The 19,524-nt window shown below is 33.5% G+C and overlaps 1 protein-coding gene across 4 annotated transcripts in view; it reads right to left on the reverse strand.

Moving 5' to 3' along the window:
• The window catches only part of LOC118188187 (vitellogenin receptor-like), a 139,836-nt gene that overhangs the window by 35,378 nt on the left and 84,934 nt on the right, over window positions 1-19,524 (reverse strand). For all 4 annotated transcript variants that reach the window (XM_085813367.1, XM_085813369.1, XM_085813366.1 and 1 more), the window contains 3 exons: window positions 15,973-16,209; window positions 15,746-15,868; window positions 11,121-11,240 (listed from right to left, as the gene is read on the reverse strand). In XM_085813367.1, coding sequence (XP_085669493.1) covers window positions 11,121-11,240; window positions 15,746-15,868; window positions 15,973-16,209 — 480 coding nt within the window. The remainder of the gene's footprint in view (window positions 1-11,120; window positions 11,241-15,745; window positions 15,869-15,972; window positions 16,210-19,524) is intronic.

A 19,524-nucleotide genomic window follows, 5' to 3' on the forward strand; every position in this document is an offset into this window, starting at 1 on the left:
TCAATTCATTTCTTATCCTAAAATGTATTTTTGTGCGTAGCGTATTTTCATCATATTCTTAAAATTCTAATTTAGAATGTAATTGTCAAGAACTGAATCCTTATCATCAGTAATATAATAAGTAATTATTACGGTTATTAATAAATCCTTCTTATAAAGTAATTGCAAATATTTAAAAAAAACTTTGTCTGAATGCAATCCAAAAATTTTACTTTTTAAAAGGTTTTAATATTTTGTTGGATTTCCTTTTACTTTTAAAACATGATTTAATCTTCTTCGGATGAATTCGACTAATTGTTTTGTGATTTCTGGAGTGATTTTACCCCATTCTTCTTGAAGCACCGATTTTAATTGTTATTTTGAAGAAATGGTGTCTTTGCGAATTCTTGATTCCAATTTTTGCCAAATATTCTCTATGGGATTTAAGTCTGGAGATTGTGGTGATGTTTTTATTATTTCAAGACAGTTATACAGCAGCCAGAGTCTAACGTTCAAAGCAGTGTGCTTAGAGTCATTGTACTGGTAGAATTTAAAATCGTTATGAAGGTTCAATTTTCGTGCTGAAGATTTCAAATTTTGATTTAAAATGTCAATATACTTGTACTGATCCATTATACTGTCAATAAAAACAAGATTACTGACTCCAGCGGACAACATACACCCCCATACCATGACTCCTCCTCCACCATGTTTTACTGTTGGCACCAAGTTCTGTTTGCGAAATTTTTCCCTGGGTTTTCTCCACATGAAGTTTCTACCGTCAGAACCAAATATATTAAATTTACTCTCATCAGCAAATATAACTTCATTCCAGTAATCAGAATTCTTATTTATGTTGGATTTTGCGAAATCCAGTCTGAGTTTTCTATTCTTTTCACTTATGAAGAATTTTTTCCTGGCTGCTCTACCGTGATATCTAGCAGATCGAATTACTCTTCTAATAGTCTCAGGGTTAACAATTACTCCATATAATGCTTGTAAATCAGCAGCAACTTTAGGAGCACTCATTCTTGGATTTTTTTTAATATTTCGAACGATAATTCGCTCTATTCCATTGGATAGCTTTGATGGTTGGCCAGGTCTTCTTTTATCCTGAATCATAGGATTCTTTTTATATCGTTTAATGATATTAAAAACTGTTGAATGACTCAAGTTAACTGTTTCAGCAGTTTCTCTAACAGATTTTCCATGTTCAATGTGCAAATTAATAACTAATTTTCGAATTTCAGGCAAAGTTTCTTTTCGTTTAGCATTCATGGCTGCACAGAGCTAAAAAACACAAAAATTCCAAAACAAACTGGAGAGAAATACTGCAGACGTATTTTATAAATTATTGCCAATTGCTTTTGAGTAAAAATAAAAAACCCCAAAGAATATTTTTATTGTAGTATGTAGTAGTATCTAATGGTGTCATTTTTTGCTCCGTTTTAAACAATTGTATTTTTTTTAAATTAATATTTTAATATTTTGAGAAAATGTATGTTATGTAATAATTGTTACTAAATTTAAGTATGAAACACATCCACAAAAATTTTTACATGTTTTTTTTTTAACTTATTTTATTACAGTTTCCTTTTGTAAAGCACTAGTGTCCCATCACTTTTGTGAGACGCTGTATTTTTCTGTGCAAATATTTTTAATTTTATATTAATCAAGACTGCACACGATGTTATTTATTTACTTCAATTCTTACCGTCAGTTCTAGTAGAAGTTACAAATCAATTATATTTAATTAAGGATTGGATTGGATTGATTAATTATAGCAAAGCACACGAGGGCTATCTGCCTAAAGGGAGGGATGCCTTCGTGGAGGACTTTCTAAGGGAAACTGGCTCGTATACACGTTACACATGGGGAAAACCACAGAAACGCCCATGCAGCCAGCCCTTTCGCGAGATTCGAACCTCAAACCGAACTACCAGTGTTCAGCGTCTTTACCGCTCTGCCGCTGGTGGGCTAGTAATTAAGGAATGACCATCTAAGTTTGAAAACAGCGTACCGTAACAGCAATTCAATTATTGGCGCCGTATCTTTCATGTTACCCCCGATTGGCAAGCTACATGATTTTTAATGAGTATTTGGGTTTTGCTAGTAACTTCACTTGGAAATCGCGCTTAAACTAGATTAGTTGGTTATTTGAACATAGAAAGAACATGGTAGCTATTTGATTAAGATGCTTTCATAGAGAACCTTTGTAAAGAGAACCTAGAAAATACGAAAACCAACCATGCAGCCTGGGTTAGACTTCGCAACAAATAATTAGTATTTAACAATCTTCAAATGCTAGGCAACTGGTGAGGCTCCAATTAAATCTCCAATTTAATATTTTATTTGTAAATATTTAAAATATTGTTGTATTTTTAGACACAAAAATCAGAATTTAAGTTTTGTTAACTGGTTAGTAAACTACCAAGCCGTAGTGCAAATGAATATTCAATTTCTTTTGCAATAATTGTATTCACTTAATATTCTTTGAATATGAGCTAAAGAAGGAACGTTCTCGGAAGATTAAAGAAGTGTTTAAATCCAGTGATATTAGGTTTGTCTTACAAGCTCAGGATCAAAACGATTCTGCAATTGCCCGAGTAGTTGACTTGTAAATGGCTGTGAATAGAAGATGACTTTTAATCTTACGTTTTCAGTCAGAAAACTTATTCCAAATGTTTTGTATTGCATGACAATGCATCTTTTCTTTATTCAATAACCAGTCGGAGAACCGCTTGTGTTCCGAAAATAAGTATGTGTACTCAATCGTCCTGCATGTTCTTCAAATTTGTCTTCTTGTGATTTTTTTTCTTCCAAAAAAACTAAAGTTGCCTCTCAAAGGAAAGTTTTTTGACATTGAAGAGACAAAAGGAGCATGACATCTACTTTTAGAGGCATGTCAAAAACAGATCTCTACAAGCCTTCTCTTCCATTACATGTTGTGTAGTCAGACAAAAAGTTGCATCAGCGTAAATTCTATAATCTATTTTTATTACACTCTGATTACTTTATTAACATACAGTGAATATATACTAAATCTTTTACTTCAGCTTAAGTAATTCGGAATTTTTGATGGAATTGTTGTCGGAACTAGGACTTAGAAGATAAGTCAAATTAAATACGTATTTCGATAACCCAATAAATTCAAAGTCGAAGTTTCAATATTTTATTTTCGGAGGGAGGGGAAATTTTTTTAGTTTTGGTCCATTATCCTAAGTATATTTGCTTCGATTCTTTATTTTTCCATAAAAGCGAAAAATTTACGCATGGTATACATATAACGCATAGCTTCAAATTAAAATTTAATAATATACAGAGTGGTTATAATTAAAGTTCCACATTGAAACGGTCATAAAAGGAAAACTACTGGATCAAATATTAGCAAACTTGGTAATCGTGTAAAGGAGGTCATGGGAATTTATTTTTCGCGAAAAAAAGGAAGTTCGAAACCTCACCACCAGGGGAGAAATGGCGCTGTATGCAGTATTGTTAAACGAAATATGGGTCGAAATCTAACTTAACCTTTTGTTACACGGGTTTAATATGTTGTATACCCTTAAGAAACTTTGAAGTGGGCAAATTACCATTTAAAAGCTTTAAATTCGATAAAAGTCGAGTGCGCCATCCGTGTAAGTGAGAAATTCATCAGTGAAAATCACGAATTAACGATTAGAAAATGTGAGATCGCAAATCACTCGCACAAGTGCGTAAAATCTGGAAATCGTTTTCTTACAGATCACTAATTTGTAATTTTTGAAGCCTGATATTGGCACTAAAACATGAAGATATTGATTCAAAACGCTTTTAATCGATTTTACATGTATCGCATGTATTGCACAGTTACTTAGGCAACATTTCACGAATGAACATCTTATAAGCCAACACTTCCCGTCTTCGCACCAGACCTCAACCTCTGTGACTTTTGGCTATGGGGTTATCTCAAAAGCATTGTTTATGGTAATAATCTAAACAATTTGGCAGAAATGAAAAATGTGATACACTGACATGTCCGTAATATTCCTCCTGATATGCTAAGAGCTGCTGTTGAGAATGCAGTAACAGGATTTAACTTGCTTTCGGAAAATACTGGACGCTACATTCTTTGTAACACGTTTCGGAAAATATTAAACACATTTTAAACAGATATTTTCATGTATTATTTTATTTAACAATATTGTATACAGCGCCATTTTCCCACTGGTGGTGAGTTTTTAAACTCTTTTTTTTTTTTTTTCCCGCGGAAAATAAATTCCCATAACCTCCTTTACACGATTCCCAAGTTTGATAACATTTGGTCCGGTAGTTTTCCTTTTATGACCATTTCAAATTGGAACTTTAATTATAAGCTAATTTTTCTCTCGCGTTATAGATTGTATAAAAAAACATGATCATTAATATGATTTAGATTGTTTCAGTCGATATAAGATTCGGGTCACTCGGTGGTACAGGATAAACCCTGTTGGACTGTTTTATTTCTTTGTCATTTAGCAAACATCTTTTAATTAAAATATTTATCCTTTAAACTTCTCTTTAAACTTTATTTATAGTTAAAATGACTAGAAAATGAAAAGCTGTCTTCAGCTGAAACGCAATTCATGTAACTGATATTTTAAAAAAATTGACAAAAATGCAAATTTTATGGAAGTCTAGCAATCGAAAAATCTTAATTTTCTTGTGTGAGCACTGAAAATAACTGTAGAAGGAAAGAAGAAAATTAAGGAGAAAAGTAAGCAAACATTTGCAGGGAAATTTGGCTGTCAGACATACCAAGATGTTTCAAAACGTTGGACGCTTTTGAATATACTTTCAGGATACTTCAAAGAATTTAGGCGTTCAAAGAGGAAATACTTGGACGTGTGCTCCAGTAAATACCATCAATTGAGCTTGTGTTAGCAGAAAAGACAAAAACGATATCATTGCAGATTAAAGTGAAGAGCGACTGGTTTTAGACTATATGGTTGTATAAATTGAAATTACGTTATAGAACATCATATTGTATCATAAATGGAGAATCCCATGATTTTCTCAGTCGAATTATTTGAAGATTCAGGAATTTATCCAGTATTGTATGTGGATGTCGCCTAAAGGCGTTTTTTTTCTTCCTGATGAAACAGCGGCCGAGCAGTAAAGGCGCTGAACACTGGTAGTTCGGTCCGAGGTTCGAATCCCGCAAACGGACAGGCTGCATGGACGTTTTCCTGGTTTTCCCTATGTGTAACGTGTATGCGAGCCAGTTTCCCTTAGAAAGTCCTCCACGAAGGCATCCCTCCCCTTAGGCAAATAGCCCTTGTGTGCTTTGTCATAATTAAATAAACCAAAACCTCTTGATGAAACCAGTCTTTCCTTTCATCTCATACCTTCAAAATGTTTAGTCTCTAAAGACTGATAAATGCTCTGATGAGATACTTCGTGAAGAACTTTTTAAGAAAAACCAGCTGTCATACACGGTACACATGAGAAAATCCACGAAAACGCCCATGCAACCAGCCTGTTTACCGGGGTTCGAACCCCGGAGTGAACTACCAGTGTTCAGCGACTTTACCGTTCGGCTGTTTGTGGGCCTTTATGAAATGGAAGGCGATAACTTTATTTAAAATGATTGTCGGAAATATCGAGATATTTCGAAAAGTTGGATGCTTTTTAGTATACTTGCAGAATGCATAAAGAAAAAGAGGAAGAATAAAGTAGAATGCCTGAAGAAAAAGAGAAGAAAAAATAAATTTTTGCGTAAAATTTAGTATTAGTATTTTTTTAATTTAAAACCTTTTAATCTTATGATATTTGATTCTTGCGATTTCAAAAATAAAATATTTGACTAAAATATGAATAACATTTTAAGAAACCAAATGTAGGATAAAATTGTGTAAAGCTATGGACACAATGATAAAACTGTTTAAAGCAGTGTATGCAAGTCATCCTAAGTTAAAATGTCGGTTATACATCTCTCTTATTTATAAATATCTTTTCTGAACGGAACATTGAAAGGCTTGTTAAACTGCGCTTTACTGTATTTTCTCTTTTAATATATGCAGTTTTCAAACGCATCGTAGTCTGGGTTACAAAGTATTCTTCCGAAAGAAACGCAATTCAAATAAATAAAATCAAATTCTGGAAAATTTATATTAATAAATATAGTTAAAATGCTTAGTTCGAAGGAATAAATAGGAAATTTTTAAAACAATTACCTGAAGAGACAATGTAACGAACAATTAAAATAAAAGTATAAAAATTTAAAAATTACCTAAAATAATAACTATGACTAAAATATATATAAAGAAAACTATTTGAAAAAAAATAAACGCTGCACCTTTATTTACGCAGTTCGAATAGGTAAATAGAAATTTTTAAAACAGTTATTCGAAAAAAAAAAAAAAAAAAAAAAAAAAAAAAAAAAACATGCAAATTAAACAAAATGAAATTCGAAAAAGAAAAAATTATAATTAAAAATATAATATAAAGACTATTATTTGGAAAAAAGGAACGATGGTGACTTTATTTCCTCTCACGGGAAAGGAAACAAGGTTGCCATATATTAAGAAGTTCGCCAAGTGAACTATTCTTGGAGCAAACTGGAAAAAAAAAAAAAAAAAAAAAAAAAAAAAAGCCAACATAAATTTGTGAATTTCTCCGTAAATTTCGCTCCAAATTTTACAAAATTTCATATTTAGGCGTAATTTGAGTTGTAGAATCGAAATATGTAAAAATATTGGTATGTTATTTCAGAAAAAGTCCGATTTTGTGTCAAAATACCTATGTTAGAATAGTGCTATATAAAAATCTAATATATGTCCTAAGTCGCGCTTTCGAGACATGAAGAACGCAATTTGAATTTTGTCAATCGGCCCAGTAGAACGGAAGATATAGAACTGTCCCTTTTTTTTTTTTTTTTTTTTTTTTTTTTTTTTGGAGCAGTGTACATACTCAAGACATACATTTTAGACTTTTAAATTTTCATATAATAATACTGCATGAATAATAATTCATTAATTATTATATTAATACAATAGAAGTTCGAAACTCGAAAGCCCCATTTCACGAACAATTCGGTTTCGAAACAAATAATATGAACAAGACACCTCGAATGACGAATATCTCGAGTTGCACTCAAGCTCGAAATACACTGCTCGACATTGAAAATGCAACACCAAGAAGGAGTGGTCAGAAATTCATGCAAATTTTAGAGTAGACGCATGTCACTGAGTTATGCAAATGATGTGAAATGCACAGCTCTTCGACGCACGTGAAGTAAGATATAAGGGAAGGAACGTGCAGAATGGGCAATATTAGTGTCGTTATTTCTGCCAGACGAATTATCGAAGAAAGTTGGTTTTTGTCCCGGAGGATACGTGTAATAGGAGAGAATGCCAGGCTACCGTCAACGAAGGCACTTCCAGCAGATAGACGATTTTACGCATGGACGTAGGTAGGTAGGAAAGCACTGCTTTGAAGCTTGGGTCACCAGAGGGGGTGTTCTTTGTTTACATTCAGAAGCTCGCTTGACAAGATTCTTATAGTATTTCCACACACGACAGTTCCATAGAAATCGAAAAAGGGACACTCTCGCATGAAAGAAACATTCATAGTGTGATGGATAATAGCAATTTGTATAGTTTACTGACATTTACGCAAAAATCACATCTTGGTTATTTTTCGATAACTAACAACAGCGATTTTGATTATGAATTTGTTTTATAAAATTCTAAGCTGTTGCACTACAAAAATATAGATTTTAAGAAAATTGCTAAAAGAGATCTGCCAAAATTTATTTTCTAGAAGATTTGAAAAGTTTGAAACTTGATGGCTAAATGTAAATATAAAATTATGTATGTTAAAATATTTGTAATTAGGCACATAGGTCATATTAAGTTTTTATTAAATAGAGTAACGCATGCAAGGGCTATCTGCCTAAAGAGAGAGATGCCATCGTGGAGGAATTTTGAAGAAAAAATGACCTTTGAGTGGGTATTAAAAATAATACTTACAATTTTCATTAAAATTATATTCATATATATTTTTTATGTAAAACTTTCGGGTGTATGCTAAATTAGTGTAAATTACTTTACACGAAAAATATAGTGAATGCACAGAAATTAAAGATTTGCACATGCCGGAAATGATAAATAGGAAATATGTATGGGTATTTATGCATGTGCTTGCAAAAAGCATGTATCTGCCTTTGACAAAATACTTAAATATTCATTAAAGTATTTACAAATGTATTTGAAATGAAGAATTTATTCACTTATAAACAACTGTGAAAGTACCGTGAAGAAATCTAATGATTAAATGTATCTAATTTATAATGATTATAAATGTTATCTAAATATAGAATTGTAAACATAAATTGAAATCCTGTTGACAAATACGTTATAAAACTATTTAAGCAAGAATTGTTCGTATTGGAAAGCAATCTGTTAAAAGGTATTGTAAAGCAAATGCTATGAGATGCGCACTTAAGAACGTAATAAAGAGTTTTGGAATATGTATTGTTGAAATGAAGGGTAAAAAAAAAAATCTGATAAGTATAATTAAAAGAATTATTCCCTTTACATTTTATAATAACTCAGTTACAAGTTTTAAATAATACTTAAAAAAAACTTATTTTATTCCCTTTTAGAAATGTTCAGAGAAAGTCAAATACTATTTTCCTAATAATTCTCTAATTTAAAATGAACCGAATAGAGCATTAATTATAAATTGACTTACATTTTTCGATTTAAAAGAAGCCAAAAAATCATGTCATATTTAAGAAAGTATTTTAGGAAGAAGCTCTATAAATAGAAAAGAAATAATGCATAATTTTAATATTAATAATACAATAAACTTTGATCTTAATTTTTGTACCTTAACCGAATAAAATCGAATTACCTTAATTTTTTTTCTAATGTAATTAACGAAAACTTGTGAAAATATTTCATTCAAATTAAACCATTCTGAGAAAACTGTCCTGTGAAAAGTATAACATTTAATTCCGTTCAGAATGAAATGTTGTTTAAAAATATGTTGTTTTCACATACTTAGGACTCTGAAGTGTTGTAGAAAAAGAAAATATATACATTTATATGTATATTTGCGACATAATTACAAAATATTTATACCCGAACGTGTCAAATCCCATAGAACTCAATGGTAAATGACCCAATGTTTTGGTCACCACGTAAGGATCGCCGGTGCTTCAGAGCAGGGTACGGAGAAACTGCTTTAGGGCGACTCCTTCTTACTTCCTACCTCCATGATTTTACGAGGGGGGTATGGTGATCGGACTGAGAAGGGAAGGTTGGTCCTTACGTCAAATCGCAGCTTGTGCACCATGTGCAACATACCATGTGTGTTCCCGTGTCGACCAGAACCATTTCCCGTCGATTGGTTGAACGTGGCCTGCACTCACGGTATCCGTTAAGAAGACTGCCATTGACCCCACAGCCTAGACGTCAACGTTTAGAATGGTGATGGACTGGAGCGATGTGGATGATAGAATGGTGAAACGTCTTGTTCTCGGATGAGTCACGCTTCTGTTTATCCAGTGATAATCGCCGCATAGATGTGTGGCGTCGACGAGGAGACAGATCAAATCCGGCAGTAACTATGGAACGCCCCACCGCGCGACAACGTGGCATAATGATTTAGGGCGCTATTGCCTGCAATTTCAGGTCACCTCCAGTTCGTATTCAGGGCACTTTGACGGTGCAACGATACTTCGATAATGCACTGCTGCAGGTGGCAATCCCCTAACTTCAGGAGCTGCTAATGCAATTTTTCAGCAGGATAACGCCCGACCACACAGTGCTTGCATCTACCAACATGCTCTGCATGGTATACAGATGCTTCCCTGGTCACCGTACTCTCCTGACCTGTCACCAATCGAATATGTGTGGGATGTGATTGGACGCCGTTTCCAGACTCTGCCCCTGCCTCGTTCAGAAGACGAACTGTGGCGAATGGTTGAAAGGGAATGGAAAGCCATCCCTCAGGACACCATCCGCACTCTTGCACTCAGGACACCATCTTGACTATGCCTAGACGTGCTTCTTTGTGCATCGCTGTGGGCGGTGGTCCTACATCCTACTGAGCCGACGCCGTTCTCGCTCTGTATTCTGACTATCATTTTGAAATAAAGATCACTTATTGCTGCTTGCTGTCTCTTTTCCAAATTTCATCACTTTCTGACCACTCCTTCTTGCATTTTCAATGTCGAGTAGTATATATATATATATATATATATATAATATTTGACGATTTTATGGCAGTAAATTTCACATCCAGAGAATAGCATCTATCTCATAATTTTCTACTCGTAATTCTTCGTACACTCTTTGTATACAGTTACAGGGAAAATTATATGAACTTTTCAGTCATTTTATCTGCTTAATATTGCAATTACCTTTTTTATATTTAATGATTTCCAGTGGTTTGGACTATGAACGTTCAAACAAAGTACTGTTGCAAGGTAAGTAATCATCTATGATCTAGGAATGAGTTAACGCATTTTACATAGGAATTATCCTATGGGAAATATTGTTCCGGTTTACAAACATTTTGATCAATAAAAGCCTTCAGACACTAATTAAGTTCGTAAACCGATATTTTACTGCACATTTATGAAAAAAGTATTTAATAATAATTTCCAAAACGTTAATGCTTTAAATATATGCTTTTGGTATTGTCAAATATTTCTTTAATTAAATAAATTATTCAACTATATTAGGACACATTTATTTAATTAAAAATTAGTTAAAAATTTTAATTTTTGTTTCAAAAGCAGTATTTTAGATATGGTTAGTTTTATACTGAATGATTTTTAACCACTTTAGTAAATATACTTAACCATTAAAAACCTGAAACACTTATCAACGTTCAGTAATTCTTTTTCCTGCATACATAATTAAGATATTAAACGAACAAACTTTAACCCTCGTCTGATAATAAATAACTAACTACCTATCGTCTGATATAAATAACGATAACTAACTACTAGTTCAGCTGCACTGAACTCATGTTTAACTTTTCAAAAGAAATACAATTTAAAATGTAAACACTCAGTGAAATGAATGCTTAAAATTTACAAATAGTCATTTCTTTTTTGCCTCCTAGTGGCATTTGAGAATGAAAGCAGAAAATTACCCGCAGAAACTTACTGCAATTCTTTTCATCTTCTCCTTTAGAGCAATCTTGATATCCATCACAAACTTCGTGCATGTTAATACACAAGCCATCCTGACACTGATATGCTCCATGCATACAAGCTGCCTTATTTTCTGAAGTAAAATATACATTTTTATAGTAGTTTTAATTAATTTCAGAACATGTTAAAAGAACATTTTCAGATGAGTTAAAAATCTTGTTATATGATATCATTTCATATATAAAACGAGAACATAAAGTGTAACTATACAGGTATTTTCTCAACGAAGCACATTCAGTTTGGACTTTTATGCATTAGAACCTTAGTTGAATTCACCAAAATTTTCTAAACGTACAAAAATCTGTCAATCATGAGTATGATAATGTTTTAGACAATCAAGCGCATAATAGTTCTTCGGTTTTTAGCAAACTCTGTAACCATTTTTATATACGCTCTTTTTCTGGTATTTTTACGATTTTATAGATATAACGTGATATATTTTGTCTTGAACGCAATTTTAAAACAAGCGCTTGTGGAATATCCCATGCAGTGGAAGAAACGGCGGTACATAAATTCTGCAGGAATATTTTCTTGCCAAGGGAACAATTGCTTTGCATCTATTATAAATAAATTACTGAGGAATTTCCACGAAGTAAAAGAAAAAAAAATCACTTGTAAGTAGGATTTTATTGATTTAATTTCGAAATAAATTATATACATGATAATTTCAATATGTATGTAGTATGCATATTATATGTATGTAATAATTATATGTTCTGTTAATAATAGTTACATGTATGTATGTAGTAAATATTTTTTTACTATTAAAACTTATCATTCTCTTTCTTTTGTTAAAAATCGCCAGACTGCGACAAAGTGGTAACTATACATAAGTATACATTGCACAGGGAAAAAAGGTGGGACAACTCTTTATCTCCCATTCTACTGTTCAACACAGATATTTCGACAAAAAAATCCGACTTGTTCTGAAATGATATACCGATCTTCTTTCCCATATTTAGATACTACGCCTCAAATTATGCCAAAGTGCTAAGGTTTGTAAAAATCGCTCGAGTAGTTTTTAAAAAATCTGATGTGTACACCACATGACTTCCTTGTACGGAATATTAAATTATACTCATATTTTGCTGCATTTCGTTTAAAATTATTTCCTCGAATTTCATTAGAGATATATTTCTCATTCAATTATTTCAGACCTCACTTCGCGGCAAGGCAAAAATACATAAAACCTCAAAATATCTTAAAATTTGAAAAATATAAAATACCAAATACAGTTAAAACAATTAAAAAAGCAATTTTTACAATTAAAATTAGAGTTTCTAGGCAAAACAAACAATTTGGCCAACGGTCAAGAAGGCAGATTTTTCCGTGCACAAAGCTGAAATTTTACTTTCGGTCACATTCGGCAAAAAAACACTGAAGGTGCAGAAACTGACATAATTCACTATTCTGCCAAAAGTAAATAAATATGGCGGCTATGGTAAAAAAAACTAGGCTTAGCCGAACTTAAACAGCTTTTAAGTTGTTGATAATTCTACAACTATTGCATGCAGATTAACTAAAAGCATAAAAACATTAACCGGAAGATAAGAACAACATAATTCGATAATTTTTAAAGCAAAAAATGCACAATTTACCAACATATAAGAATAAAAACTGAGCTCATGGAGCTGAGGAACAGAATGGGTGTGTGGGTATATATATAATTACAAAACAATTATTTTAAATAAAATATAAATATGCGCAAAATATATATTCTCTCGCGTTTTAAGCTGCAGAAAATTATCATTAAAGACATAAAGAACTTTAGAACTAATATTTCACAAAGACGAAAATTTTGAAATTCATAACAAATTTCAAATAATCTAATAAATGCAGCAGTTAATAAATGTAAAAACCAAAACTTTTAAGCAATCAATAACCCAATTCAAAACAATTCCTAAAAGAAAAAAGAACATAATAGAAGAGTAATTCAATCAACTTCAACACCACTTCATTAGGGGTAGGGAACATTGAAATCTCTCTTCTACAAAAGTCCTTGCTTTTCTGTATCCAAAATTAGCCGATGAACCATTTCAATGTATTTTAATTATAATAATTCATCCGAAAATTCTGGCCCTTTCCCAAAGCAAGGAAAATTCAATTAGAACTTCTACTTTAAAGAGAATTCTATTTTGTTTAAAGAATTGAAACCAAAAGTGAATAATTAAAATACTTCAATGAAAAAATAAATCAAAATTTGGATTATGAGATATATGTTTAAAAGTAAAATTTTGATTTATTTTTTCCACTGAAGTATTTTAATTACTCACTTTCGGTTTCAATTCTTTAAGCAAAATAGAATTCTCTTGAAAATTCTAATTGAATTTTTTTCCTTGCTTTGGGAAAGGGCCAGAATTTTTGAGTGAACTATTATTATTAAAATACATTGAAATGATCAAAATCTTAAAAAACAACCTTATATTTAGCGTAGGTATAATGAAACACTCCGAGGGCAGCTAAAGGTCCCTCCTCATCAGGAGAAAGAAATACATAGAAAGAAGAAAATAGGAATCACAGAAACACGTGGTGCTTATCAGCACTGCACGTGGTTATAACTAGATTTTTAATCAGAGTTGCACTGGCCGCCTACTTTTACTGAGCCAGGCTGTCTGATCAAGCATAAAGAAATATTAGCGAAGTTAAAATAGGGAGCGAGGGGCAAATGCACATTACGCTCAAAATCTGAACTTCAAATAATGGAAAGCAACCACTGAACGGATTTTTATACCCTCTGGTAGTACCAAGTGCGAGGAGGTAACGCCATCTATCGGCAAAAATAATTGAATTAAGATAGTAGAATTTTAAAGGCATTAGGAAGGACTGGATTGGACTTCAAATCATTAACTAAACTTTCTAAATCTTTGTGAATGTGAAAAGCCTCAAGAAAATCCAATTCGCCTATGGAAGAAGCCTTTTGGATGATTTTTGCAGACCCAAAATCAAAATTATGGTTAAAAGTCCAGCTATGATACGCTATTGAAGACTTGTTAATTTCCCCTTTTTTGACATAAGATTCATGTTCCTTGATACGAAACTTCAACGCTCTTTTTGTTTGGCCAGCCAAACAAAAAGAGCGTTCTCGAAATAGTTAATAATAGTTTCGTATCAAGGAACATGAATCTTATGTCAAAAAAGGGGAAATTAACAAGTCTTCAATAGCGTATCATAGCTGGACTTTTAACCATAATTTTGATTTTGGGTCTGCAAAAATCATCCAAAAGGCTTCTTCCATAGGCGAATTGGATTTTCTTGAGGCTTTTCACATTCACAAAGATTTAGAAAGTTTAGTTAATGATTTGAAGTCCAATCCAGTCCTTCCTAATGCCTTTAAAATTCTACTATCTTAATTCAATTATTTTTGCCGATAGATGGCGTTACCTCCTCGCACTTGGTACTACCAGAGGGTATAAAAATCCGTTCAGTGGTTGCTTTCCATTATTTGAAGTTCAGATTTTGAGCGTAATGTGCATTTGCCCCTCGCTCCCTATTTTAACTTCGCTAATATTTCTTTATGCTTGATCAGACAGCCTGGCTCAGTAAAAGTAGGCGGCCAGTGCAACTCTGATTAAAAATCTAGTTATAACCACGTGCAGTGCTGATAAGCACCACGTGTTTCTGTGATTCCTATTTTCTTCTTTCTATGTATTTCTTTCTCCTGATGAGGAGGGACCTTTAGCTGCCCTCGGAGTGTTTCATTATACCTACGCTAAATATAAGGTTGTTTTTTACGATTTTGATTGTCACATTAGCGTGTTTCTCTCTTCTAGTCTACATTGAAATGGTTCATTGGCTAATTCTGGATATAGAAAAGCAAGGATTTTTTAGATGATAGATTTCAATATTCCTATTCCCTGATAAAGTGGCATCGAAGTTGATTGAATTATTATGTTATGTTCTTTTTTCTTTTAATTTCTTTAAGGAATTTTTTTTTGGTTTATTGATTGTTTAAAAGTTTTGGTTTTTTACATTTATTAAATTTTTTGCATTTATTAGATTATTTGAAATTTGTTTGCTATGAATTTCAAATTTTCGTCTTTGTGAAACATTAGTTCTAAATTTCTTGCTTTATGTCATATATATATATGTTCTTTTGGTGCAGCTGATTGCAACCAAAAAGGGAGGTGCACAACTGCATGTTATAACAGTGCTATATGCAAAATTTCAACGTTCTGAGGCTACAAATGTTTTAGCTATGCGAGATACATACTTACGCACTTGTAGACGTCAAGAAAAAAAAACTCTTCGGAATCCATTTTAAATTCTTTTTACAACCCGTTTTAGGAAAAATTTGTCCTTCACTCTGTCCGTATGTACAGATGTCACGCAGAAACATCGTTCAAATGGATTCGAGTGCAATTCAAATACGATAACCAAAATTTTTTGCGATTGTAATACTTCCTTTGCTTAATAGAATGAAGTAAAAAGGAAGTTAAAACTCTTGTTTATTTTTTTAAATCTAAACTGTAGAATGTCCAAAATATCATCAAATACATATCTTCAATGAAAGGATAATTTGTTTAAAAAAACTAAAACACACAGTATATAAACAGTTAAGCCTGGATAATTACTACTTACGAAAACAGTTACTTTCATCGGAGCCATCTTCACATTCCTTTTTGCCATTGCATTCTAATGACTTATCTATACATTTTCCATCGCCGCACAGGAATTCTTTGGCACTGCAGTGTTTCCATTTAGCTAATGAGAGTGAAGTTGGATAATAACCATTAACAGAAATCATTATGATATTTTTAGTTGCATTGATAATAATAAAAACCGGAAAGAAAAAAATAAAATCTTACAACAGTTGCGTTCATCAATTCCGTCAAGGCAGTCATCTGCTCCATCGCAAACCCAAGATTTCGGAATGCACTGGCCATGATCACATCTTAGGTGAGATTCATCGCAAACTGTCTTATGACACATTTTTTCGTCACTGTGGTCGTTGCAATCACTCTCACCGTCACAGCGCCATAGCAAAGGAATGCAGTCTCCATCAGCACAAGAAAATTGGTCATTAGCACAACTCGTTGCAGGGGCTGTCGAATACAGACACATTTATGAAAGGTGTTCTAGGAATGGATTTCACTTCATTAACACGTTGAGCGCGGCAGTGAACTTTCCGTGTGGCCGGCGTCGACTGGAATTTTCGTTTGGCTGGCGTCGGTCCACGGGACCGACAGTATTAAAGTTAAAAAATAAATATAGTCTCAATGAAATGTGATCAAATTTAGTTTTAATCAAATGTATTGCAACATTCTAAACAAAAATACGGCTTAGCTTTACGGCTTAACTCGCTGCTGGCTGAACGGAAAGGACAGCAAATTCGGCGCCACGCTCAACGTGTTAAACACTGATTTTTACACATGTACACTGTTATTTCAGATAGAGAATACTCCACAGAACAAAATATCTCCCACATAAGGAAACATATGCGAATTTCCTCAGACATTATTTGCATAGTTAAATTTGTATCACTTCGTTTTTAATGGCTATTTAGGATTTAGGAACGGGGAAGACGGGCACCACGCCTTTACCATTTGGTTAATTGGTTTAGCGCCGTCTCCCCACTACGTGATTCCAGTCGTTTATTGATATTAGCAAACAGATACATAATTTGAAATGAATACAAAATTTGCAATGACACATAATTGTAATGAATACATAATTTGCAATGATACACAGTTTGAAAGGTAAAAAAAAAAAAAAAATGCATATGAACAGTAGGAGAGTACGGAACAAACAAACACGTCATCTGTAAAAATACTAGGCTCAAATATGCAATTGTTAAACAAAAACATATACAAAGACAGAAAGTTGCATACAAAATAAAGAAGAATTTGCGGAAAAAGCTATCAACAATAACTATAGTACCGACAGAACTATATTACTGACTGAATGCGATATTTGCAGATCGACTAGAATTATTTACTGATAATGCTATACTTGCTGACTTAAGAATGAAACTAGCTAACATGAGACAAGAAACAATGATATTGAAATTGTGTACTAAATAAAAAGTAGACAGATTCTTACAACATGAGACAGATTTCAATGTAATTAGATTAACATGATGCCATCAAATAAACATTTAAAATTTCTGTTATAGTACAAAGGCTCACTATACATTACAATAGAACATACCAACATAATTTACTGATAATACTATACCGAATGAAGATACTTGTAAGCATGATACAATGATTAAGATAATGATTGTCTTATAGACAATCAACTTAATAAGAAAAGGATACTATCGATTGAAGAGTACAGTACAATCAAACCAACGTGAGAACTATGTAAAGGCATAGCTTAAATATATATATATATATATAAATAGATAAATAAAAATAAAAATTTCTAACAAACCTGAAAAGGTGATAGATGGAGTTCGATACACACAAACTAACGTGATGCAGTCAAACTTATATTTCATTTGTTATTAACAGTCTAGCTACAAAAAGCAGATAGTACATGGTTAATATATCTCCTGAAAACCATTTAGATTAAACTTGACATAGGTCAAGCCCAATGCTGGAGACTTTCTCCATTACGCAATTTAGTTTGCGGATCAGGTGTCTTTGCTTAACTAAGAGTTTGCAAAATGCTTGACGATTTTGCGTAGGAAATCGTATGTGTATGAAATCGTATTGTCCCCTTCTGTCAGGGGACAATTGGCTAAATAGTGCTCCGGAGAGCCGAGTTCACCACAACTGCAGACATTGGTATCACTAATGCCAAAGCGTGCGAAGAATTCAGGAAAAGGTCCATGCCCCGAAATGTAACGGGAAAGATGGGTATTGCCACAGCAGCGATCTGTCGACACATATGAAAGATGGTAGAAAGTACGTCGACCGGTGAAGCTATTGTCCCATTCCTCTTGCCACTTACTAATTGCTCGAAGACGTAAAGTTCGCTTGAGAAAAGAATGTGGCCAAGGAATGGATATATTCTCATCAGCATCACCAGAAGCCGCCTCCTTAACATAGGCATCTACAAGTTCGTTACCATATTCTCCCACATGCGCTTTAACCCAAGCAATATGAATAGTGAAAGACGGAGAAGCACGTAAGTCCTGTTGAATGTCTCGTATAATTGGAGAGGAATGCTCAGGATTGCCAATGGCGTGGATGACAGAAAGGCTATCAGAATTGATTGTCGCTTGTGTTATATTCTGAGTCAGCAAGTAGCGGATAGCGCGTGCTATCGCCACTGCTTCCCCTTGAAAAACACTATTCTGCATAGATAAATGTCCCTTCCAGTGGGCTAGAGGAAGATTATCACGAAAAGCAACAAAAGCGCTTCCTACGTTATCATCTATCTTTGATCCATCAGTATATATCACGTGGCTTGAAGAATTACGAAACACTGTTGGTGGAATATGGAGCCTAACTCCAACCCCATAGTCTGCTGGATGAATACTAAAAGGTTTCAGTTTTGCTTCATAGTCATCAGGCAAATAATGTTCTCCATCAAATGTGATAGGCCTGCGTAGTTGCACAAGTGACTGACGAACAGCCTCTTCCTCAGTTCTAATATGAAGAGGGAGTAGACCGGCTAGAACATTTAGTGAGTCCGAAGAAGTTGTAATATATGCCCGAGTTATACTCAGGGCAAAAGGGCGTTGGATGGTTGAAAGATGTTTGACTTTTCTCCCCTGCATGGAGAGTGCCCAAACAGCAGCGGCGTAAGTAACAATCTTTTCTGTGACAGTAGTATATAGAATTTTTTGGATATGGTGGTTTAATCCCCACCGATATCCCTGAAGATAACGAAGCTGTTTGGCAATCATCTGTGTTCGTTTTTTAATGGACAGAATATGTGGGATCCAGGTTAACTTATCATCAATGATAACTCCCAAATATTTGATTTCTCTAAGGATTTGCAACCTGTGGCTATTGAGGACAATTCTTGGTCGCCTGACCAAGGAACCTCCTTTCTTAGGTACAAGAAGTACCTTGGATTTGTTTTCAGCAATAATCAATTTCAGATCATCACAATGCTGTTGAAAGAGTTGAAGAGACTCATTGCAATTTTGCTGTAAAACTTCACGAGAATGTCCCCGGATAACAAAAGCCACATCATCGGCATACGCATATATATGCGTATGATCAGGCCAGGGAGCTTGAAGGATCTTATTAAAAGTGAGGTTCCAGAGTTGAGGACCTGCGCAAGAACCTTGCGGGCATCCTCTTGTCTGTACTTTTTTGATAATTCCCGCTGGATGTACTGCAATAAGACGTCTGTCTTGCAAATAATGTTCTAAAACTTTATAAATATTACTCGGACAATTGGAGTTTACCAGAGCTTTCTTAATAGCTACCCACCACAAACTGTCAAATGCGTTTTTAAGA

This window comes from Stegodyphus dumicola, chromosome 3, assembly GCF_044657685.1.
Source record: "Stegodyphus dumicola isolate Sdum_Otavi_A_Nest chromosome 3, ASM4465768v1".
Classification (NCBI taxonomy): domain Eukaryota; kingdom Metazoa; phylum Arthropoda; class Arachnida; order Araneae; family Eresidae; genus Stegodyphus; species Stegodyphus dumicola.